Source organism: Mya arenaria, chromosome 2, assembly GCF_026914265.1.
Source record: "Mya arenaria isolate MELC-2E11 chromosome 2, ASM2691426v1".
Lineage (NCBI taxonomy): Eukaryota > Metazoa > Mollusca > Bivalvia > Myida > Myidae > Mya > Mya arenaria.
In genome coordinates, this window is record NC_069123.1 from 31,843,537 (window position 1) to 31,870,147 (window position 26,611).

The 26,611-nt window shown below is 36.4% G+C and overlaps 1 protein-coding gene across 1 annotated transcript; it reads right to left on the reverse strand.

The window, feature by feature from the left end:
- LOC128209350 (uncharacterized) lies at positions 1 to 26,536 on the reverse strand. The gene is made up of 11 exons (XM_052913363.1): positions 26,427 to 26,536; positions 20,605 to 20,699; positions 19,578 to 19,728; positions 18,604 to 18,743; positions 17,598 to 17,698; positions 16,569 to 16,712; positions 11,362 to 15,550; positions 10,036 to 10,940; positions 5,479 to 5,559; positions 1,146 to 4,430; positions 1 to 873 (listed from the first exon to the last, which is right to left on the reverse strand). Exons 2-11 carry the CDS (start codon positions 20,666 to 20,668, stop codon positions 835 to 837), a joined length of 9,099 nt encoding a protein of 3,032 aa, XP_052769323.1. The 5' UTR covers positions 20,669 to 20,699; positions 26,427 to 26,536; the 3' UTR covers positions 1 to 834.
- Positions 26,537 to 26,611: the final 75 nt, after the last annotated feature.

Consider the following 26,611-nt stretch of genomic DNA (forward strand, 5'->3'; position numbering starts at 1 on the left):
CATGTAGTATCTATTTCAAAAAGTCATTACAAATATACACCCACTGTCGACAGTGGAAGTTTAAATAAGTCTGTATACATGTAGATTCTAAATGGAGGCAATTCATTGACAATAGAATAGTTTTATGAAGGAACAACATAAACATGCACACTGAATACAAAATGGAAATATTTACAGAATACCATCAACCAGTAATGAAATTTATTTGGCATGATAAGAGACATTTTTATGTGCATGGCCATTAAAAATTTGTGACCTAATATTAACAATATGTACATTTTATTACAAAAGCACTTGGGTTAAGTTAAGCTCCAAAATATGGCTAAAAATTATTTTGTCATGAAATGAGACATTTTTGTGGATACAAATATTATGACTTATTATCACTTGTCAAACCTACGCTCCTAATATGTCTAAGAATCTTGATTAAATGCAGCTATTCACTAGCATGTCAATAGTTTTAAGTTTATACATAAATTGTTATGGATTTACTATTCCTAGATAAAATTGGGATAATTAATGTTATCTTTGTTTGAAGGTCAATGACCTGCATATTATTCATTTAAATCAAGTCCTAGCTTGATTAACTTTTTTTTGTAATGAAGAACAGTATTTTGCTTAGCACATCCTGAAAAGGTAAAACATAGAATAATTCAAATGTGTATGGCATGCAATCAATGTCTTGAGCCAAACTGTAGAGCTAATAATACAGCCATTTCTTGAATCTTGTAAACTGAATGTAATGATCATAGCTAAACACGGACAGACAGATACCGACACCTTTTCAATAATTTGAAAAACTAAGATACAAGAGGCAGTATTTTGTACAATGGCCTATACAGCCGGTGGATTGTGGTGAAGTTCATCCATTGCCTACAAAATAAGAACAAGTTATTATATAATGGAGGAAATAATTGAAACTTCTGCAGTTAAGAGATTTTAAAATCATTGTACTACACAATGTATCACAGAATTAATCCAGCTAATCCCAATTCTACATGTATTGTCAAACTGTCAAAGATGTGGAAAAATAAATACTTCAATCTGTAACCATTAAAGTTTATGATAACCTCCCCCCCCCCCCTCCCCCCCCCCCTCCCCCAACCATTAATTCAGGCCATGAATAAAACAGATACGTTACCCACCATATACTGTTTGGCCAGTATGAGATGTTGTCTTAAATCCATCTGTGTTGTTCTGACATGCTTCAACATGGAGTCCGGAGTCGGAGGCATTAGCCCCTTAAAGTGCTCATACACCAAAGTGTACTTATCCACTGTGTCTTGAATCTTCTGAATCCGCTTCTTGTTCAGGTAACCAGTAAATGATCGTAAAAGCGACTGCCTCTGAGAATGCATTGAATTCAGCTGATCATTGATTTCTTTCACTTCAGTCGGAGTTTGAGCGTTTTCTTTAAGATGCAATTTTTCTTCAATGTTTAGTTTCATCTGTAGGAGTTTCATGTAAGGTTTCACTGAGATAGGCATCATGAGAATAAGAAACACATCTTCTTCAAGTGATTTAAAGGTGTTCCTTTCGGAGTTCAGCAAAAGCTCCTCAGGTACTCTTCTATGTGGATAGCCGTAAAAAGAAGTCTTATTCAACAATGTCCGTATTTCACCCTCCACCATATTTAATGCTACAACCTTTCTCTTGTCTTCTAATACTTTCATTCTATATGGGAAAGACTCTGATTCATTAAGGCTTGTAAAATTAGGGCCTGATTTTGGTACTCGATTATTGATCTCTAAAAGTGTTCTTTTAACAAGTGCCAATTCTCTTTCCAATTGGTCATTGTGAACTTCAGGGGAGTAGCTGATTTTAATGAAGTTGGGATCAGTTTGAGGCTGCTTCTCCGGCGTAACCTGGTCCAGCTCATCATTAATCACAACAACCTCAGGCTGGTGTGCGGGAGCATTTCTTTGTCCAGGTTGGTTGCAACTGATATTTATATTATTTCCTCTTCCACCAATATTCAAATTATTCCCTCGTTCACTAATATTTACATTATTCCCTCGTTCACCAACAGTTATATTATTTCCTCTCCCACCCTGTCCCCTATTCTGATATTGTCTCTTCTGGTTCCAGGGGGGATCATTCCTCTGCTGATAACCACCTTGTTGATTGAACCTCTGTCCAAATTGCCCATGTTGGAAGTTTTGTTGATTTCTGGTGTAAGATGGAATATTTTGATAACTTTCATTTTTATAAGTCTCCTCAACTTCTATATGAGATTGTTGATCACTTTGTAGAGTGGAAGATGCTTGCTGACTACTCGAAGCAAAAGGTGCTGTCTGGCCTCTTTTCTTTGCTTCTTGCTCAATTGTTTGTTTTACTTTAAGTTTTACTTTCCTACGCCTTGCCTTAGGAAATGTAGTCAAATCTGTATGCAGGGGGTAGGGAACAATATCCTTTAAATGCTCAACACTATCCGTTTCTAACTCTACTTTTAGCCATTCTTCCAATGTCTTTGCCTGGCAAACTGCTTGCACTTTTTGTTTAGCTTTTGTAAAGGAAGCTACAGATTTAAGCAGTTCTGTATCCTTATGCACTGTTGGTTCTAATTTCCTAAGAGAAGGTGACTCAATCCTTGTAGCTTTCACTCTTTCCTCTCTTGTGTCTGGATTGGATATAATATCAGACCAGTATTGAGCACCTTTTTCACCTTTACTTGTGTATCTTCTGCCCTGACGCACATCATAATCATTTCTAAAATTCACATTTCTTTTTGGAGTATCGAGATAATCGGACTGATCCCTGTGATATGGGCCAAGTCTTTCACTTGCAGACCTACTATAATGTTCAACAACAGTTCTTGTGTCTTTCCTATCATTCACTATCTCTTCAACTCCATCATCCGAGTCATCAGATATCTCCCCATCTTCTAATTCTGATTCATCCGACTCAATGACAATCAGACCATCATCTTTTTTCATTTTCTCAGTTGTTTTTACGGGTGACTGGATATCTTTTTTCTCTTTTATTGATAAGTCTATTTTCACTGGCAATGGTTTTGCTACTTTATTTCGTATTTTTTCAGGAGTACTTGCAGTTTTCATTTCATGTATATTCTTCGGCGATTCAGTTGACTGAGGTTTGTCATTAGTAGTTTTTTTCACTTTCTTCACTTCTGACAAAGACTCAAGAATCTTGTTCCCAAATTCATTTACACATTTCTTACCCTCACCACTAGTCTTAAGTGTTTGTCCATCAACATCAGATTTCAGATTCGATACATCCCTTATTATATTGTCTTGATTGATTTCATCAGCAGTTATCAGATTTTTGGAATCACTCTCTTCCTGCCTTTGTGATTGTCCTCTCTTCTCAAAATAGCTCGGACTTTCTCGTTCAAGTTTGATTTCTGAATGTCTTTTCTTTTCAAGCTTTTTCGGACTTTCTGATTTATTCCTACCGTCCATTTCATATTTGATCTTTTTAGGACTAGGACTATGATCATGTTCACTTTTTATTTTCCTTGAACTTTTTCTCGGACTTTCCTTATCCTTCTTCTTTCTCTTTTTCTGTCTTTTTGCCTTCATTTCACTATCACTGTAATCTTTTGATTTAGACCTAAAATCCTCCTCACACTTAGTCTCCTTTTTACCAATCTTATCTGCAAACCAATTAGCTGGATCTTTAGCATCCAATGATTTTGGACCTGGAGATGGATCCACTTTATCTTTAAACCATTCGTATGGGTCTTTTGATGACCTATCCAAGCTAGACGAAGCTGATGCTTGGCTTGATTCAGCTGGTCCATAACCGTGACCAGGCAAATGATGAGGACCACCAGAATGAGGATGAAATAGTTGCCTCTGAACAGGGAAAGGAAGTAATGGCGGTAAAATTGATGAACCAGTGTCAAATTTAAGTGGTTGTCCAGATAGTGACTGGGCGAGTTGATTAACAGGAATTACTGTTGAAGGCAATGGCGGAAGCATTCTATATGGCACTTGAGAAACAGGTGGGGAAACTTTATCTTGCATTTCCTCTATAGGAGCAAACATGTTTACTGGGGAAGATTCAGTCTCCGGTGTGGATGGTTTTGTAATTTTTGGCTCTGTTGATCCTATGGGTTTGAACTTTCCAACTGGGAAGTCTGACTGATGCTGAAGAGAAGCAGTTGACAATGGGAGATGGAGTATGGAGCTTTGAGATGTTGATGTTAAGTTCTGATTGTTAATAGATTGTGGGCTAGAAGTGTCTTTCTTGACCCTAGATGATTGTCCAACAACTTCAATGGATGATCCTATGTTTTCACTATACGTTTTTCCAGTTTTCGGGTTGACCTTCTTCGTATCTCCTTTAAATTTAATCACCATGTTTTTACGACTTTTCTCTATCGCTGACCTCATTTCGTTACTGCTTGATGCAATCTCCATGTGATTTGGATCCGATTCCAACTCGGCACCAATGGTTTCAGTGGGCTGAAATGGAAGAACATACTTTAAAGTTTGATAATCTAAAATGTACCCATTAGAAGCATTTGAACGTGATGCTGCCATAAATTGTATTCCTACAAAAAACTGTCAGGTCTGATGTACATATCTCTTTTATGCTTTACAGTGGTTTATAGAGATTTATCTGTGAAATGAAATTGATACTTGACTGTTTCAAACATAATCTTTGCATACAATTTTGCTGTCTGAAAAACTAAATAAATTGTCAACTTAACGACTATTTACAAATTGTTTTGAAAAATTGTTTGTTTCAGTGTAAGATTGCATGATACTTCACCTTCCCAAAAATAAATATTATACACTGAAAGAAAACAATTATACCCTATATACTCTAGTAAAACACATATCATTATTCCTAAATGCTGGGGTAACCACTTTGTCATCATCGGTGAAAACTAAGTTAAAACTCGATGAGACAGTCCTCAGAATAAGGGTTTGGATGAAAAAGCTCTAAACCTCGTAACAAATCCTTCTTGATAAAATCTAGAATTTGAGCAAGCCTAGAAAGCATTTAACCAGTGAAGGGCTTGCGCCTATTTTTCCACCTCTGTTGATAGTTTAAATCTGTTTTTTAGCGAATATAAAGCCAATGGATGCAAACCATTATTTATTGTTCTTATTTAATTAAAGGGCAAAACTCCACAAATGTCTCGGTAAGTGATGGGACCTGCACTTAATAGGTTATGTCTCTGTGTCACTAAGGCCATATAGTTGATGTTTTGAGCCTCAGGTCGAGACTCAGATTCAGAAAAGCGAATTATTATCTGTTATAATTCCTAGAATTTAAAAGTTCTTTTTGACAATAATGAGTGAGAAATTGTAAAACAGCATATATGTGTGCAGCATGTGGCCAATGTGCTATAATAACTCTTCTAAAAACAGTTTTACAATAAAAACACGTAAAAAATCAGTAATGGGTCAGTTTTAAGGTCAGACTCAATATGCTAATGAACATGGCCCCTTCACTCTTTTATTTTTGAAAAAGACAAGCTAAAGACAAAACTCGGTAAGCTACCTCATCATCTATTATTGTAGGTGTTTCAGCTCTTGGATCTTCCTGGTTGTCATCTACACTGGTTTCTTCTTCATCAGGAATCTAAACAGTTATATTATGCATTGTGAAAATTGTGAACTAGAACACTGCATGCATGTCCTACTGACTGGACACTTGTCTGTTGTTTCTCAGTCAATTAAAGGGTATAACATATTTCAGCAACCAATTGAAGGCGTTACCTAGTATTTCAAACACTGTTGGGAGGGGTATTTTATCTTCTTCTTCGTTTAATGTCACTTAGAACCTTTTCGCATTCACCCCACGATTTGTAACTTAGAACATATGTCAGCCACTGATGGGGGTCATAACTAAGAGCATATTTCAGCCACAGATGGGGGTCATAACTAAGAGCATATTTCAGCCACAGATGGGGGTCGTAACTAAGAGCATATGTCAGCCACTGATGGTGGTCATAACTAAGAGTATATTTCACCCACAGATGGAGGTCATAACTAAGAGCATATGTCAGCCACTGATGGTGGTCATAACTAAGAGCATATGTCAGCCACTGATGGGGGTCATAACTAAGAGCATATTTCACCCACAGATGGGGGTCATAACTAAGAGCATATTTCAGCCACAGATGGGGGTCGTAACTAAGAGCATATGTCAGCCACTGATGGTGGTCATAACTAAGAGGATATTTCACCCACAGATGGAGGTCATAACTAAGAGCATATGTCAGCCACTGATGGTGGTCATAACTAAGACCATATTTCACCCACAGATGGGGGTCATAACTAAGAGCATATGTCAGCCACAGATGGAGGTCATAACTAAGAGCATATGTCAGCCACTGATGGGGGTCATAACTAAGAGCATATTTCACCCACAGATGGAGGTCATAACTAAGAGTATATTTCACCCACAGATGGAGGTCATAACTAAGAGTATATTTCACCCACAGATGGAGGTCATAACTAAGAGTATATTTCACCCACAGATGGAGGTCATAACTAAGAGCATATTTCACCCACAGATGGAGGTCATAACTAAGAGCATATTTCACCCACAGATGGAGGTCATAACTAAGAGTATATTTCACCCACAGATGGAGGTCATAACTAAGAGTATATTTCACCCACAGATGGAGGTCATAACTAAGAGTATATTTCACCCACAGATGGAGGTCATAACTAAGAGCATATTTCACCCACAGATGGAGGTCATAACTAAGAGTATATTTCACCCACAGATGGAGGTCATAACTAAGAGCATATTTCACCCACAGATGGAGGTCATAACTAAGAGCATATTTCACCCACAGATGGAGGTCATAACTAAGAGTATATTTCACCCACAGATGGGGGTCATAACTAAGAGCATATGCCAGCCACTGATGGTGGTCATAACTAAGAGCATATTTCACCCACAGATGGGGGTCATAACTAAAGAGTATATTTCACCCACAGATGGAGGTCATTACTAAGAGTATATTTCACCCACAGATGGGGGTCATAACTAAGAGCATATTTCACCCACAGATGGAGGTCATAACTAAAGAGTATATTTCACCCACAGATGGAGGTCATAACTAATAGTATATTTCACCCACAGATGGGGGGTCATAACTAAGAGCATATGTCAGCCACTGATGGTGGTCATAACTAAGAGCATATTTCACCCACAGATGGAGGTCATAACTAAGAGTATATTTCACCCACAGATGGGGGGTCATAACTAAGAGTATATTTCACCCACAGATGGAGGTCATAACTAAGAGTATATTTCACCCACAGATGGAGGTCATAACTAAAGAGTATATTTCAACCACTGATGGGGGTCATAACTAAGAGTATATTTCACACACAGATGGGGGGTCATAACTAAGAGCATATGTCAGCCACTGATGGTGGTCATAACTAAGAGCATATTTCACCCACAGATGGAGGTCATAACTAAGAGTATATTTCACCCACAGATGGGGGGTCATAACTAAGAGCATATGTCAGCCACAGATGGAGGTCATAACTCAGAGCATATGTCAGCCACTGATGGTGGTCATAACTAAGAGTATATTTCACCCACAAATGGGGGTCATAACTAAGAGTATATTTCACCCACAGATGGAGGTCATAACTAAGAGTATATTTCAACCACTGATGGGGGTCATAACTAAGAGTATATTTCACCCACAGATGGGGGGTCATAACTAAGCGCATATGTCAGCCACTGATGGTGGTCATAACTAAGAGCATATTTCACCCACAGATGGAGGTCATAACTAAGAGTATATTTCACCCACAGATGGGGGGTCATAACTAAGAGCATATGTCAGCCACAGAATGAGGTCATAACTCAGAGCATATGTCAGCCACTGATATTTCACCCACAGATGGGGGTCATAACTAAGAGCATATGTCAGCCACTGATGGTGGTCATAACTAAGAGTATATTTCACCCACAGATGGAGGTCATAACTCAGAGCATATGTCAGCCACTGATGGTGGTCATAACTAAGAGCATATTTCAGCCACAGATGGAGGTCATAACTAAGAGTATATTTCACCCACAGATGGGGGGTCATAACTAAGAGCATATGTCAGCCACAGATGGAGGTCATAACTCAGAGCATATGTCAGCCACTGATGGTGGTCATAACTAAGAGTATATTTCACCCACAAATGGGGGTCATAACTAAGAGTATATTTCACCCACAGATGGAGGTCATAACTAAGAGTATATTTCAACCACTGATGGGGGTCATAACTAAGAGTATATTTCACCCACAGATGGGGGGTCATAACTAAGCGCATATGTCAGCCACTGATGGTGGTCATAACTAAGAGCATATTTCACCCACAGATGGAGGTCATAACTAAGAGTATATTTCACCCACAGATGGGGGGTCATAACTAAGAGCATATGTCAGCCACAGATGGAGGTCATAACTCAGAGCATATGTCAGCCACTGATATTTCACCCACAGATGGGGGTCATAACTAAGAGCATATGTCAGCCACTGATGGTGGTCATAACTAAGAGTATATTTCACCCACAGATGGAGGTCATAACTCAGAGCATATGTCAGCCACTGATGGTGGTCATAACTAAGAGCATATTTCAGCCACAGATGGAGGTCATAACTAAGAGTATATTTCACCCACAGATGGGGGGTTATAACTAAGAGCATATGTCAGCCACAGATGGAGGTCATAACTCAGAGCATATGTCAGCCACTGATGGTGGTCATAACTAAGAGTATATTTCACCCACAAATGGGGGTCATAACTAAGAGTATATTTCACCCACAGATGGAGGTCATAACTAAGAGTATATTTCAACCACTGATGGGGGTCATAACTAAGAGTATATTTCACCCACAGATGGGGGGTCATAACTAAGCGCATATGTCAGCCACTGATGGTGGTCATAACTAAGAGCATATTTCACCCACAGATGGAGGTCATAACTAAGAGTATATTTCACCCACAGATGGGGGTCATAACTAAGAGCATATGTCAGCCACAGATGGAGGTCATAACTCAGAGCATATGTCAGCCACTGATATTTCACCCACAGATGGGGGTCATAACTAAGAGCATATGTCAGCCACTGATGGTGGTCATAACTAAGAGTATATTTCACCCACAGATGGAGGTCATAACTCAGAGCATATGTCAGCCACTGATGGTGGTCATAACTAAGAGCATATTTCAGCCACAGATGGAGGTCATAACTAAGAGCATATTTCAGCCACAGATGGGGGGGTCATAACTAAGAGCATATGTCAGCCACTGATGGTGGTCATAACTAAGAGTATATTTCAACCACTGATGGGGGTCATAACTAAGAGTATATTTCAGCCACAGATGGGGGGTCATAACTAAGAGCATATTTCAGCCACAGATGGGGGGTCATAACTAAGAGCATATTTCAACCACAGATGGAGGTCATAACTAAGAGTATATTTCACCCACAGATGGGGGGTCATAACTAAGAGCATATTTCAGCCACAGATGGAGGTCATAACTAAGAGCATATTTCAGCCACAGATGGGGGTCATAATGAAGAGCATATTTCAGCCACAGACGGGGTGCTTAACTTATCAGAAAGCCACTGATTGGGTGTGCAGTTTGATACTCGCTCAGCCTACCAGGTTCAACTTCAAGTCAACGATGTTGAAACTGCTTCCAATACGACCCTGCCATTCTTACCATCTCTGTTACCCGTAATCTGCAGTCTGGGGGATTAACTTATAAGAATGTTTTTTAGCCATCAATGCAGAGCTTAGCTAATTAAAACATATTTTAGCCAATGATGGAGGTCTTCACTTATCAGAAATGATGGGGAGGGGGGAGCCACCGATTGGGGGGCTTAACTTATTAGGACATTTTAAGCCACCGATGGGGGGAGGGGGGCTTTACTTCGAAAGAATTTTATTTTCTGATGGGAAATGTTACTACATGTTTCTCCGAAAAACATTCAAGATGATTGTTTCAGACAGACACCTACACCAAAGGTTTTGAAGGAATCAAGGATACTTATATCCACTATAGAGCATTGTCCTTGTTTTACCTTCTTTTTGCTTGAAGATTTTGTGGTTGGTGTTGTAGGACAAAGGTCAATAACAAGCCCTTCATCTTCCTCCTCTACATCGCTGGCAATCATTAAACCCTCATCATCGTCATCACTATCATCATCAATGTCTTTGTCAGAATCATCTAGAGTGATAAAATCTTCCACACTTTCTAGTTTGGACTGTTTTGAAACTGGTATGGTAAAGCTTTCTAAACTTGACTCTAAGATTCTTTTCCGAGACTTTCTATCAGTTTCACTGTCAGTAGCTATTTTACCGTAAGGAGTTTTTTCTAGTGTTCTGTAGTCTTTATAAGGAGTTTCATCATCATCTCCTCTGAGTTTAAGAGCAGATTGTTCCATGGATTCAAGCAAAGCAGACTGATATGAAATATCTGGTAAAGGAGTGGAAATATCATCATCAAAGTCATCATCATCGTACTGGTTTTTGCTCTTTGGAGTTGAATAGTTTCCTTGATCAATTTTCTTCTCAGCAGTCAAACTTGATACTTTTCCCGGCTTTATTTTCCTTGCTTCAGCATCAAAAACACTTTTCATATCTAACTTGACTTCCTCTTTCTCAACACCTTTCAGCTTCTCAGAAACACCTTTACTTGTCTTTGCTACTTCATGTTTTTCAACATTGCCCCTATTTCTATCATCAGTATCCGTTTTATTTCTACCCCATCTATGTTCAGAGTTCCAAAAAGAATCCTTACTGACTGGTCCAAACCCAGAAGCATTTTTAGAATCCTCACTGGCATTCTTGCCAAACTTCCCATGACTAAACTCCTTTGCACTCTGTGGTATGTTGTCCATTACTGGCTCGTCAAAACCTCCAAAACCAGGAATTGCCAGTCCTGGTTTTTCTTTCTGCTGATTCCATGAATCCTGCTGGGGTCCATCTGATCATATAAAGTAATAGTTGTTAGTACAGATTTTTGGTGTGTGTTTTTTTCCATTGATTAAGATAAATGGAACTTGTGTTATTTCGTACAGTTTATACACTGCACTAATGTACTGTATGTATATTTATGAACCTGAATTTATTGTTTCCTATCGGGTATCTATAATTTGAAATAAATAAAAAGTTATTTTAACTACATTTGTATTTAAACTTCTTTAAATGTCAAAGCTGAACATAACAACAATAGATGAGAAGCTAACATTATAAAATGTAATTGAAGTGCTAGTCATTTTTCATTTTAAATATAATTATATATATAATAATCCGCTGTGTAAACAAAGCTTAAATGGTGGAATTTTTTTTCACCTGGATTGTGTGGATATTTGCTTCCCTTCACAAGTAAATATATATACCGGTACCTGAATTTGGAAATCCTCTGCCTTGGTTGTTATCAGCTTCAGAATTACTGCCTTCATTATTATTTTCAACAATGCCACCGACACGATGTTTAACAGTAGACAAAATGTTCTTTATGTTAGAAAAATCCAGACCCAGCATAACTTTTTTCAGACTTTCACCGTCACCAGATTGAGAGCTGGATGGTGTGTCTCCAATGACATGCTGATTTTGCTGCCTCTGAATGGTAATATCTGCATTAGGGTTAGGCCTTTGCACACCATGAGGAAACAAACTGTGAATACTTTCATTAAACTGCTTTAATTGTGAGTCAGTATAACTTGTTAATCCAGGGCCGAGTGATACTCTGAGAGATTTTTCCTTAGATTCTGCCTGTCTCCAATCATAATCACCAAATTCATTCAATGGCATTACTGTTTCCTTTTTTCCTCCTAAGGAATATGCATCAAAAAGCATACCTGGTCCTTCACTGGAATTCGAGTCTTGACTTGCACTCAACTCTTGCACAACCTTTTTTACAGATGATCCTGATTTATTAAAACCTGTTTGACTTCTATTGTCTTTCAAAGTATCATCCCACAACCGGGAATCTGAAATATTTTCAGCCAAATGAGCAGGATGAAATTCCTCATCAAGACCGAATGGATCAATGAATTTTGTCTGCCGTTTTTTTCTCTCTGAACTGCTTTCTCTCCCAGGCGGTGATAAACTTCTGGATTGTGATTTTCTAAAATCATAATCACCTACATGTTCTTGTTGGGAGTTTTCATTACTGCTTCTGTCATTTGACCTTAAGTCAACATCACCGTAGTCAAGCTCAACAGATACTTTAACAACTTCATTGTCACTTTTATCCATGTCACTATCTAAGTCCATTTCAACAGATTCTCTTTCATCAACATCACTTAAATCAAATGGATCATAAAGTTCAGATTGTTTATTCTCATTCTTGCTTAACTTGTCAGTTGTCAATGTTTCAGCTGGAATATTTTGATTTCTTCCGTCACTGTCCTCATGCTTATCAATATATTTTTCATTACTTTCTGATTGTGGACCTTTATTTTGACTAAGAGACATGTTCTTCAGATTGAACTTGATTTGTGGCTTACCTGTCTTTGCTTTAAGTCCTCCAAGCACATTTTTATGTGCTGGAAAACCACTTCTAAGATCAATATCTTCATCTTCATCATCATCTAAATGTTCATGACTCTCATTGCGAAGTCTAATACCTTTAGGTTTTATCATCACTGGACTATTTACCATTCCCTTTTCAAATGGAAGCCTCTGCATGTTTTCTTCAATTTTTGTTTCAGGTTTTTCCTGTTTTTGATAATCCATCTGTTTTTCAATTGAAGCGCTATTCTCATTTTCTTTTGAATGTTTTTCAATATCTCTATAATGCCTTCCATCTCTGTCCCTGTAACTTTCATAATCATTCTCCCTTTCTCTTGACCTTGTTTCTCTATCTGCAGAACGACTATTAGCTCTTTCATTGTGCCTTCTGTCAGGACTTCTAGATTTCCTGTACTCTCTTTCATAATGTCTCTTGTCTGGCGATTCCCAATTCCTTGACTCATAACCAGCTCTGGTTACAAATCTTCCTCTACCTCTTTCAACATATTCATCCTTTCCTCTGCCATAGTGTTGATGTTCCATTCCTCTTATATCTCTTAATCCTCTGCCTCTACCACGACCCCTAGGGCTATCTGTATCAAATCCACTATATTGATATTGTTCATGACTTCCATGAAATTCCATTACTCTAGATTGCAAGTCATTACTCTCATTTAATCTATCCCCAACATTTTGTCTGTCTTCAACAACAGCATTATTGGTAGATGGGTCAATTTCCACTACAGGATGCTGTGCCCTCTTTCTAACAAGTTCACCTAGACTGCCTTTCTTTAGTTGTAATTTATCATGATTTGAATCTTTTGGTGACGTTTGTGACACATTTGAAGATTTTGGTTCTAAAATATGGGATTTAACCTGATCTTTTTCTGGCAAAGGGGGAACTGGTATGCTTTCAAGATCTTCGACACTATTATTTTCTGTCCCTTTTACTTGCGGTTCGAAACGACTCTTTCTTAGTCTGTTTCTTGGGTTTGGGTTTACTGCTGTTTGCTTTTCAGTTTTACTGAGTTCTTCAAGTGTCTTTCTCATTGCTTCATTTAATGCAGAACTAGTACCACCGTCAACCTTATTTTCTACATTTCCTGAAGTCTCAAGAGGAATACATTTCACCTGAGAATCACCATATTTAGCATCATTTGAAACATCTGGAGACAGGACTGAATCTGGTGACTGAATATCTGCAATTATTTTCCCAATTATCTTTGGTCTCAAATCTATATCTTCACCTTCTTCAAAACCTTCCATAAACAATGCATCAGCTCTTTCCTCTCTTTCAAGTTCAGCCAATCTCTCTTTTTCCATTTTATCCAACCTGTCTCTATTTATCCTTTCTAATATTTCTTTTTCTTTCTGACTTCTTTCACGTTCTAATCTCTCTTTCTCTTGTTTTACTTGAGTAAGGTCTTCAATCTTCTCAGCAATTTTCTTAACAAGGAATTCTGGATCATTAAGCTGGTCACCAAAGTCTGCAGCAGACTCTTGCAAGCTTTTAAGAGCTTCAGTAAACAGAGAAACATCTGCAGAGTGCTCAACAAGCTTTTTCATTGCTCCTGCAAGAGTTGGATCATCAATTTCAGGGGAGGAAGCTCTTTTTGGAGACTGGCTGGTATCATCTGGATCTGAAAGTTCATTCAAGGCCTTTGCCATATCATCTGGTTCATGTACAAAATCTCCACTAATAGCACTAGCCTCTGAAACCAATGTTTCATTATTTATAGCTTGATCCTGATTATATTGTCCAGAATTTTGCAGATTGGAATTAGAATTTACAGTTGAGCTGATCAGTCTTGGATCAAGAGGTACACCAGATGTGTCTGAAGTATACAATACTCTAGGGTCTCTATGTTCTGTGTTACTTTGAATTTGCACAGGAGGATCTCTGAAGCTTGTACTTGCTTCCTGTGTTCGATTTAGCCGAGGATCCCTATGAACATTTATTTGACTAGAATAAGTAGTATTTGGTGGGTCTGATCTTTGAAGCAGAGTTTGACTGCCTAAAAGGGGGTTCTTCACTGATTGCACATTAGGGTTTGCTATAATAGAGGCATGCAGTGGCTCTAGTGGTTCATGAGGATCGAAGAATTCTGGTTGCACACTGACAGCATTAACTTTCTTCTTATAGTCACCAAGAGAAAGTTTCTTTCTTTCTCTCGATTGTGTAGAGTCGCTTCTAGAGTATCTATTATCCATTCTTGAACTTCTATATTTCGGCTTGTGCTCATATCTAGTTTCATGCCTTCTAGGAGGTGGCTCTCCTCTAGTTTGAAGCCGAGGATCTTCTCTTCTTAATCTTGGATCACTTTGAACACTTACAGGTACAGATGCTTTATGAAGCCTCGGATCCCGTGGGATTCCAGCCTCTAACTCGTTAAAATCATCTCGAAGCTGCCTAGTGTCTGTTATGAATGGCAGATTTATTGGAGGCAGGCTGGGCATTCTAGGTTTCTGCAGGAGTGCATTAAGATCTAGAACTGTGTCACCATCTTCATCAACAATTGGAGACATTTCAGCTTCATCATCACTTGGACCAAAAGACGGCTGATACATGGTAGTCTGAAGAAAGCTGAGTTGCGACCTTGGATCGCTTGGTGGGACAGAGCTTACACTAGCTGCTGAAGGAGCATCCCTAATTTCTGACCCATCTCTGGTTGATGGAAGACCTGAAGTCAGCCTAGGTACACAGAGTCCATATTCGCTTCTATCACTTGACTGAGATAAAGAATCTAAAGAATTTGCCATAGTTTCAACAACCTCTGTCCTGTCCTTAGTATCAGCTTTTGACAATCTAGGAACACACAAATCAATCATCTCTGGTGCATAATTTGGTGCAGTAATTTTGTCCTTAGTTTCGGGCTTTTTGGCAGGTTCCTCATCTCTCTTACTTGACCTGGAGAGTTTTATCCTCTCTGAAGGGCGTATGGCATATTGGTGGGTGGGGGCTTTGATGGGCTTGGGGATTGGATTGTCTGACTTCTCATAGACAAGAAGGGCATAGGGTAGGCATTGGCGGGGAAATTCAGTTGGCTCACAATCATCATTGTACTCATACAGGTATATCTGAAAATATAACACAATGGGATAACTTCTCAGAAAGGATAGAAAAATGGACGAAAAAACATTATAGATTATTGGCAATAATCAGAGAAACCTTTTCAATCAATCATCAATGTCAAAATCTAACTGATTAATGTTAAAATGGAGACCAGCATCGGCATCCTCCTACTTTCATAGAATTTAATGTTTAAGACTGTCACATATTTCTTTTGTTTTGATTAAAACTTATAATATTATTATAAACACAAACAAACTTTACATATTTGGCAGTTGTCATCTTAAATCACTTAATATTAAATTATAGTAAAGTTAATAAGTAACAACATAACACAAATCCTAACATTCGTAACATTTTCCTTCAAATTCATAATGTTCAAAATATTCCTAGCTAAGCAATGGACCTTTTTTCCTTAGCGCCCTGCTCTTCTTCTGCAGCACCCTGTCCCTTATGAAACCTTCCTAACCCCTACTTAATATTTAACAGAAATTCTGTTTTAATATGTTAATGGTACGTGCTCATTAATAAGATGGCTGTGAAATTAGTAGCAAAATATTGCTTAAAGTATTTACAATTTACGAACCTAACAAATTTGTGAATCTGAGACTTTAAAGGGGCTTGACACCAGCTGGTCCAAAAATTGGCAAATACAGTATTTTCACAAAACAAGCCTAGAAATGTCAATGCAAGCTAGTAGGAGGCTGATAATGCATCATTTTACATTATTAAGATAATAAACGCAACAATCATGTTGCTGCCTCGTGTGTGTTTCCCTGTTTAAAAATAATGCATAATGGTTTCTGAGTTAATATCGTATCTGTTTATGAGTACTGATAAATATACTGACGCTTTTTTTTTAAATTACCGGAATTTACATGATACACAACCCCAGTAAATTTCGAATTGGAAAAATTCCCCCAAACTAAATCTGTTGAACACAACAATATCAATTTCACGTTTTTGACAATTTTCTTTTTTTCTTGCAATTGTGCATTAATGCATTCTTTTATACAACCAGCTCACCTGTGACCTAGCAATCTGGGTAGCTATAGTGTCACTAGGCTTCGCCATCATTTGAGGAACGTGGCTGTCAAAGTTAGGTGTAGGCTCTATTACATTGTCAGGAGTTGTTGATGGAGCTATCACCTTGCATTTTCCCATCATCATCTGAAATGTGAAAACAATTCAGATGCAGAGCAGTCTTCCCGAAATTGAAAAAATTCTGCCTGATCACCGGACAGGCAAATTGGAAGTTTTAGCCAGTCAGAGAAAATATTTGCCTGTCCGGACAAACGTGTCATTAAAAAGTATACAAAAAGAATAAAAAATGAATATCAAATGGTTTTAATGCTTTCCTGATTTTATTGTCAAAAAAACATATACACACTGTCACACTACATGGACATGTTGTTTAGTATAAACAAAACAGTTGTAATAAAAAGCCGTCACAAATGCATCATATTTACTCGTTTATCTCCGGCAATCAACATCATGATTCCATATCGGAAATGGCCAACTTATGGCGATGTTATGTGACCTCAAATATCAATGTGGGATCGACTAACTACCGCTAAGGCAAATAATCAGCAAACAGTTTCTACAGACAATTAACTTTAATGTATCTTTCTGTTATTTAATTGTTTCAATATATGTTGGTCATCCAGACCGTCATTTACGAAAGAGCTGCCGGACCCGTACAAAATTTGCCAGACATGTCTGGCAGACGGGCACTTTTCAATTCAGATAGACTGGCAGAGTTTTAACCCGCTAGCCAAGTCTGGTAAGATTTGAGTGGGTCTGATAAAAATAATGCCATATTCTCTATAGGTTAACAACAGAAAATAGCCAGTATTAAAACGAGTCTTTTTGCAATTGAATCTTACACATGCAGGGTGGCTTCCTAAACACTACTCTAATTTTTTTTAAGATAGGCGAGTTTGAAAAAATACAAATACAGTCTAACCCTTTGAAACCCATAAAAATTGAAGGAAACATAGAATCTGAGAGATACAATCATATCTGTATTACTCCCAGGTAATAGTATTATCTAACCTTGAAGACCATCAGCGTACACATGTTAATTCCCCAGCCCTCAGAGACCCTTATCTGCACATCTGCGTTCCTCCAGACATACACACCCATCTTGCTGTCACCTTAAATATATACATGCATCTTACATCATAAAATCACGGAAATCATTGGTAGTCAGAGGTTCCCCACATTGGCTGCCAATCTTTCCATATGTCCTGTGTTTGGGTAGAAGTACCAATGCAAAATTCAGAAATGATTCCAGCAAAGCAATATCAAACAATGATGTACAAAATTTATTGCCATTGGCAACATAAGGCACCAATGGTAAAATATACTGGCACCATTGGACAAACTAATGACATCAACTAACCAGATATTCCCATCATTTTACACATTGATAATGTTATTTTGTTTTCCCATCAAGGCTAAATGTTGATATAATGGGTGGTTATTAGTTTAGTTTTAATCGCACTGGCAAGGCCCATTCAGCGAATGCTCAGATAAGAATGATAGTCATATTACGTTTTTGAAGCAAAGTGCACAGACAGAATATAACCCTGGTTAGAGCTACCCTGGTTTCTTAAATGTAGCACTGTCACATGGGACCCCCATTTAACATATCTCCCAGAAGACAAATATACAGTCAACTTAGTTACTAATATTGAGTTATGTTGTTGTTCTCACATTAGCTAAAATGTTTGTCCCGTATGTACAAAACAAGAATGCCATGGGCCAATCCTAATGCTCAATTATTTTTATGACAAGAGTGGAATAACTTGACGATTATTAAGCATATTGTCTCTGGCATCATGTATTTATTCCAAATTTCACTTTAATATCTGGAGTGTTTTCATGGATATGGCCAAGTTTGAAATATCGCATTAAAACCCAAACGATTATGCCACCACTGAGGACACCATGCCATCACAAACAAGGTCATACAACTGATCTCAAAACATTGTGATTGTCCATATTTTTGCCTCATAAGCTTTAAATAAAGAACATCAAATGTCTCTTCAATCTGTACCTAATCCATTATACGACAGTCCGCGACACTTCAGCCCGTTTTTGACAATAGCAGGCACCTGGTTTCCGTCACGAAACACAAGGAAGGCGTAATGATCGGAAATATTCCTTCCTTCCTCCTTCATGTCGGCCTTCTTGGCTCTGCAATAAACAAATGTAATTGATAGAATGCAAGAGTGCTGCTCTCCTGTCGTTGTTTTTTCAAACAAGGGGAATAACTCAACAGTTTTTAAAGTCACATGTGCAAGTTGTCTCTGGCAACAAGTGTAACAAGTTTCATTTGGATATCTTGAAAAGTATAGCCAATGAAAAGCCTTTGTACAGCTACATTTCACACTGTAATTCATACTTCAGATCATATTCTTAGCATACAGAGTCAAAAAGGTTTTTTGAATCATGTTTTTCTGTAAGAAAACAAAAGTGATGGCGTAAAAAGGCAATTGATGCCGAGAAAAAAATATTTCGTTCACAAAACAAGAGCAAATCCTTTTATCACCACATAAAACAATATTTTAATTGGCAGTTGTACATTAATAATCTCATGGGTGAAAGTATGAATTTTTCAAAATACTGAAAATAGGGTGTTTACATAGGAAAATGCCATTTTTACAATACATTATAGGATAAATATTTTCCAAAATACTGAATTCAGTATCAATACTGAAAACTTTCACCCATGTAGTCTATCAAAATAACATGATAAAGCACAGAGTTATTCAGTACCAGGGGTATCTAATGATAGAAAACTCCTAGTGAGTTTGAGTGATCTAGCAGTAAAAGTGTCCGCCTCTCACCCAATAGGTTATGGGTTTGTTCCCCACTAAGGGTACTTTCACATGGCCTCTAAGAAAGTACACAGTACTGGTTTCTGCCCAGGAAACCGATTGGAGAGTGATTCTATAAGCTATCAGATTATGTCACAATCGAGCTAAATAAATTAGTATATACTTATACTCCTAACTCCTGTAATGTCACCTGTATTTCTCCTGCAGCTCCCTATTTTCCACAAGTGATGCCGACTTCAGTTCCCATGCTGTCTGGAAGTTACTGTCCAAGTATGTATGTCTCACAGCATTAATAATTTCCTGACAATCTCGCCCATTTATGTCTAGTTGCCGGAGGTTATCTGTGACAAAAAAAGATCAATTTTAAACAAACTGGTATTAAAAGGGCACACTATAGGTTTCTGCAATTCCTTTTTTAATTTCTATGCAATATTATGTTTAACGCATTTGACTTTAATGATAAAAAAGATTAAATGATTTGTGTACAGATAAGAAAATAGCCATATTCTGGCGCTTTATTAACTGGAGAATTTGTGGCCTTGAAGCGATTACCGGAAAAAAAACATTTATGAAGGCTAATATTTTTTATGCTATGCTAATGTTATGCTTCCCAAAATGTCACCAAGACGAACAATGAACTCCGGTTTCCCAAAATTTCACCAAGACGAACAATGTACTCCAGTTTCACAACCAAGATGGACAAGGTACTCCTGTTTCACAAATTTGATCAAGACGGACAATGTACTCCGGTTTCCCAAAATTTCACCAAGACGGACAATGTACTCAGGTTTCCCAAAATTTAACCAAGCCGGACATATATAATATACTCAGGTTTCCCAAAATTTAACCAACCCGGACAATATACTCCGGTTTCACAAATTTAACAAAGCAGGACAATGTACTCTGGGTTAACAAATTTAACCAAGCCAGACAAAATACACCAATTTCAAAAATTTGACGAAGCCGGACAATGTCATTCGATTTCACAAATTTAACCAAGCCAGTAAATGTGCTTCGTTTTCACAAATTTGACGAAGCCGGACAATGTATTTTCCACAAAAAGAAATACCACTTTATCAAAAGCATTGAGTCGACAAACAAAATTAGTACAATGTTGTAATTAATAGTTTCAAAATTATTGCAAAACAAGAACCAGTCCTGTGAAATAAATAAACTAGGACTAATCAATGCAGATGTGCTAGAAACATTCAATGCACCTTTACTCTCCTGCTTCCGGAACTTGGGCAAGCTTTTAAACTTTTTCCCAATCTTTCCTGCCATGGTGCTTGACTAGTTTCGTTTCCGCATTACCCTGAAAAATGTGTGTTTGTACATTCAAATTCTGTCCCTGGTTATAAAGACATTTTGTTGTATATGAAACATTCATGAAATGGCATGCATACTGAACAGTATCTATCATAAAAATACATGTACATAGTCAACAGTTATTTGTTCAAGAATAGTGTGTACAAAACTTAGCATGTTCAATCTTTGGATACCTACAGGTATCCCAATTCATTCACTAGAAATTCCTTAAAATGGAGATTATTGAAATGGAGCAACTGTGGGTATCAGACAATGATCAATTTCATACAGCTGTTTCTCATAAAACTACCGCTAATGCATTTTACAACAAAGGCATATAGCTATATGATGAAGGTTCAATACATTTGTACAAAATTCGCTTAACCATTTAAATAATTCAATATTACATGAATGTCAATCAGGCAGTGGATCTGGTGTTGGGAATCGGACCAATTTTAACATTCAATTAAAAAAGATTGAAAAACGATTAATGACTTTGATAACTACGATAATTATTTTCATCCTGATACAAGCACTTCACTTTTTGCATTTTTGCTTCATGACTACAGATAACTTCATCACATGCCTATTTGTTATTTAATTTAACCTCACAACAATTCAACAGTATACAAATTAATGGATTTAGAAACCAAAATTAATTTTCCCCCAAATAAGAAATTTGACTTAAAATTCTGTTTTACAAGAAAAGAATTATTCCGACAAAAAAAGACATTCTCACAAAATCACTATCAATAGTCACCAAGGTCGACCTTTTGATCGATTTTCAATTACAATGGATCAGCAGAAAAACACTAGATGCAACTGAACAGTTAAACACTGCAATGGCTGACCACAATACAGTCGTAGCCAGTCAGTAAATATAGAGTGACAACTTTCTTGTGATGAGCCCCCACACACAGTAAATATAGAGTGACAACTTTCTTGTGATGAGCCCCCACACACAGTATCTGAAGTAACTTAGTATTAATTAGCGAAAGAAGTGTTATTTTTGAAGTTGGTGCATATTTAACTTCTTTTGACATTTTTGAAGTACTGAGGTGTACAAGAGAGATATTTTCAATCAATTTTAATCTGTACATATGCTAAAATAGATATAAATTGATGTCTTGTTATGTTATGATAATCAGCCGCCCAGATGGCTCAGTTGTTAAAGCACTGTCATGTGTTCGGAGGGTCATTGATAAGAGCCCAACATCTGGCACACTTCACCTATACATTTTAGTTTTGTAGTATATATTTTCATTTACTTGACATAAAAGAGAAATGGTCATAAGCAGACAGAGAAAATAGGAATCTAATTATTTCTTAAAAGTTAATTGTAATTTAAAATATTCTTTCTCTGAATTGTTTTCTACTAAAAGATAAAAAACATATATATCTATAATGTGAGAATGTTGTAAAGTTATCGAAATACCATATAAGCTTAAGAATTTTTGCTAGCAAGCATATTTCAATATGAACAAAAAAAGCATATCAAGGGAGACAATTTTAACAAATGCACATCAAGGGAGACAATTTTGACATATGCACATCAAGGGAGATAATTCTAACAAATCTCAAATTTAATGATTGTAACATCATTAACTCTAACCATGCGCATATTTTATAACAATCAACAAAAATATCTCCTTTTTTGATGGTCAAAATATGAGGAAGAAAATAGTTTTCATTAAAATCGCTTTGGTTAAAAAAAAAAAGATTTTTCACCTGTTCTTAATAAATCTAAATAACTTGTGTGTAATATAAAATTATGAAGAGAAGCAACAAAAACATTATTCATCACTTAAATATCATGTTTAGTAGTAATGTAACACAAGTCCACATTGCATAAAAGAAACAATTACTATTTTGTGCAAAGATGTTGAAACCAGAATAAGCAGCATCCATGGCAATACAGCGTCACAAAATGATCATCAAAACTGATGTACAGCATTCAACCTTAATCGCCAATAAAACAAGAGCGCTGCAGAGCTAACGCAAATGAGTGTCTGCTAATTTTTCAGTCGAACAAGGGAATTAACTCTACAATTATTGAAAACGTTATAATTGAAAAGAACAGATCCCAATTTCATTTTTCTTATAGTGGTAGTAACGCTTTTAGCAATAAAACATCAATTTTCGAGGTGTAAATATTAAAACTGCTATCTGATCTACTATCAGCAGTGTTACATCAAAGGGTTTCAGATGCAAAAGTTGGCTCATTCCAAGACAAAAACAAAAAAGTTGTCAAAATGGTCAATCTGTGAGAGTGCAGCTATAAAAAATCTCAGTTCATAAATATGTTCATTAAAAATGTATACATATGACTTAATGCTGAGCAAGCATTATTCATAATGCATTTCGCAATAATAATTGAAAAAGCATAATCCATTATCCTTAATCTAGCACTTTTTCCACCAATAATTGATGAATGGAAAAATACTAAGATAGTGGAGAAAGTGATAGCAAGAAATATCAATCATGTGTAGGCGATACAAATAGGAACATTTGCCGATCAGGATTAAGGCATAGCCAATTATTCAGAAAGACATATCATCAGCTTTGGCACAATAGATAGAATTTTCCAACTAAGGCTACATATATATATATATATATATATATATATTTATATATAAAACTAATTAATAAACTCGTAATTATTCTGATCTACGATATGAAAATATGACAGTGCACAGTGGTCAAAATTAACACAAGCCCTGAACTGGTAAAATGCTTTACGGACTTGCTCATATTTAAGACTGTTACATAGAAGGGCTTGTTGAAAAATATTAATGCCAACCACTTGTGTACACATTTAAACTTATTCATCCAAGTATAATGACTGCAGTGCGCTATATAAATTTGCCTTGTTTGTCTAGTGTTTTTTTTAACTATTCATAATCTAGATATCTATTAAAAGGTTTCTTTTGGTGGTCTGAATTTGTTCCAAATGAGCAAAATCAAAAAGTTTTGAGTTGGTACTCGTCTCTGTTATCCAGCTCAATCATGACGAAAGTCGATACCTTATACAAACACAACAAAGTATTTTATCTTAGTGGATACCAATACAAAAATATGAAAGGCTTTCAGAAAAGACTGGTGGGGGTTGAACCCACAACCAATCTGATAAAGGTAAAAAAATTGACAACTCCTAATAATTATCTTCTAACCTAAGATTGAATCAAATTAAAAAAATAGTTTGCGCTATACAGCTTTGTAATGCAGCAGTTATGTATCCCATTTTAAATTTGTTTTAAACAACAATTTTTCATTAACCTATCATATATTGAACAATTATTTAACAATTTAAACATAAATGAAAAAAATCATAGAGCTAACTATTGATAGAATTTCACAGATGAATATTTTAAAAGTTACAATTTCATGTAATGGGTAAAGGTTGCATGCAATGCAAAAGCGATTGTTGTAGTTCTTGAAGTTTTCTCTATTTCTATCAAATTCAAGTCTTCAACTGCTCCGTCCTGCAATGTTGATGTTTTGTTGTCTTCAAAGGAATGCTGCAGCATCTGATCAACATCAAGTCATTTTTAGGATTATAAACATTTGAGGTGTACTGAAAATGCTTTGTCTCATGTATTTCAAGATGAATGCGTGTCGTTTGAACACAGTAGTTAAAACTATATGGTCTGTACATTTTCTTTTTGCTGTTTTATATATCCCTACATCAGTTTTACACTAAGCTTGTGCTTTTTCTCTTAACAATGACTCACTCGACTGTTTATTGATGTTTTTATTTGATTTCTTTTCCAGTGTCTTAAAGCATTCAAGTAACAGATTGTCTGTTAGAAAAATGCCTGTGTCACGACCAAATGTTGATCTTATCAAAGATAAAGTGTGATACGTATTTAGGGTTTTAGCTGAAGATTTATGGCAGGGTACTGCATACTGTCCTTCTTAATTTCATCCTTCTACCCTCATGGAGAGCAGCATGTGCATCCTTCTGCATTCATACCGTAGTAAGAAACGCTTAAATTAATGAAATATTTCTTATCTTTTGATTAAATTTACACAGATTATAATCATGTACCAATGGTATGTAAATGGCAGTTATAAACTAATATTACTTTCATTAAATACAATTCCTAACATTTTCTGTCAAATTCATCTACATGCTCTTTTCTCCCTTAGCCCCTATCCCATTTTTGCAGCACCCTCACCTTTTTTAAACCGTACTAAAACCCTACGTATTGTTTTATAAGTCAGCACTAGACTAAACGTGCATAATTTGGCAGCCCTGCACTTTTAAAACGTAGCAGGGCTAGCTCAAAATTTGAATAATATCTAGCAGCTTTCTACAATTTCTCAAGCTGAATGTAAGAATTCAAGCTTGTTGATTAGGAAGTCCATGTTCTAAGCAAGATGAAGTGGTTTTCATGTCAGTGTATAGAAGATTTAGGGAGACTTTAGTCAAGTGTCAGTTCCAGAGGTAATTGAGCTGCTGAACTCCTGGTTTTCAATTTTCTGAAGCACCTGAAAAAGTAAAACAATATCAGAACATACGATCAAACAGTGTTCTACTATTAGTTTTATAATAGTATTCAAACTGCAACACAAATTAAGTTCTTTGTTCTTTTTCCAATACAAATATACACTGGTCAATTAATTAAAGTTAAAAGCGCTTCGCCAAATTTAATAACTTCATTGATGTCAGGTAAATTTGGTCAGATTACAAATTAGGTGTTTTCCAATATCTTTCACTTGATGTTGATGACGCTTCATGAAGTTCATTGAGTTGAAGGATAAAGGATATGATTAACAGTAAAAACAATATAAATCATATTAAAACAAACCAACCATATCCCAAGTTTTCGGCATATCATCTGCACAGGTTGGATACAAGCTTCTGTTGGTTGCTGTGATGAGCTGGGATCATACCAGTGGCAATCGATGTAAAAATTTGATTTCAGTTGAGCGATATCTTTATTAAAGATCAACTTAAGTTGTGCTACAGGATACCAATATACTAAATGGTATGTAATCATGTTAATCTCAATAATTATTTTTTACTTTATTAAAGATGTTCACTGATAAGTGATATTGACTTGAAATTAATATTTTTATTTATCAACTGTTTTGCAAACATATAAAAAAAAATAGGTGTGGTAAGCTTTCAGTTTCAAAATTATTTCCACGATCTTTGAACTACTAGCTGCGAACAACAAAGCTCCAAAACCCAGAACCCTTTTTCAGTTATAAGTGCTTTCAACTTTGACCATCAGTAAAAATACTCATGCAGTAATACCAGTATTCTATTCACCAGTATTCTATCATTCTTTGAAAAAATAATTCAGGTTTTACTACACATTAAAATGTCGTATTTTATTCTGGATCCGTGAAGTTGCGAATACATCTAAAATACACTTGACTTCTGTCCTACAGCAAAGTTATCTTTCAATGTTGAAGTCCAGCTTAATTTTTAACATTTTTTATGGATCAGTGGAATATATAAAAAGAATCTGATTAATTAAGCCTGGAATTTTTTTCGCATATATTCTAGTATTTTCACAACATGATAACATGGATTAAACTACGTGAAAAAAGTTGTAAAACTAAAAGTATTTAAGTTTATATTTTTGTTCACAAGTTATCATATTTTTTTTCACAAGTTATCATGCCATTTCTTTGCCAGTTAATGACTTGCGACTTGGCTGCTCGTCACAGACCAATTCAGCATATCATTGTTAACTGAGCTTCGAGAATGGCCTCTACTTACAATATACAGATAGCAACAGAAAAGCCTACAATATTGTCCAAAAAATATTGAAATAAAGAACACGAAACGGATTGTGCAATTTCAAAACGAGGCTAAATAAAACGCGTCGCTGACATCTTCGCAAAATAAAAAATAATCAATGGACAACGTATAATTACGTTAAAGAATAGAAAGGAAGGCAGCAA

Bases quoted from the DNA above. Each gene is read 5' to 3' on its own strand.
- LOC128209350 (XM_052913363.1), bottom strand. From the start codon at position 20,668: ATGGCAGGAAAGATTGGGAAAAAGTTTAAAAGCTTGCCCAAGTTCCGG. The intron at 18,744-19,577 runs GTGACATTACAG...TGTTTATTGCAG, and splicing joins GAGCTGCAGGAGAAATACAG to AGCCAAGAAGGCCGACATGA. The intron at 5,560-10,035 runs GTAAAACAAGGA...ATAACTGTTTAG, and splicing joins AATCTTCAAGCAAAAAGAAG to ATTCCTGATGAAGAAGAAAC.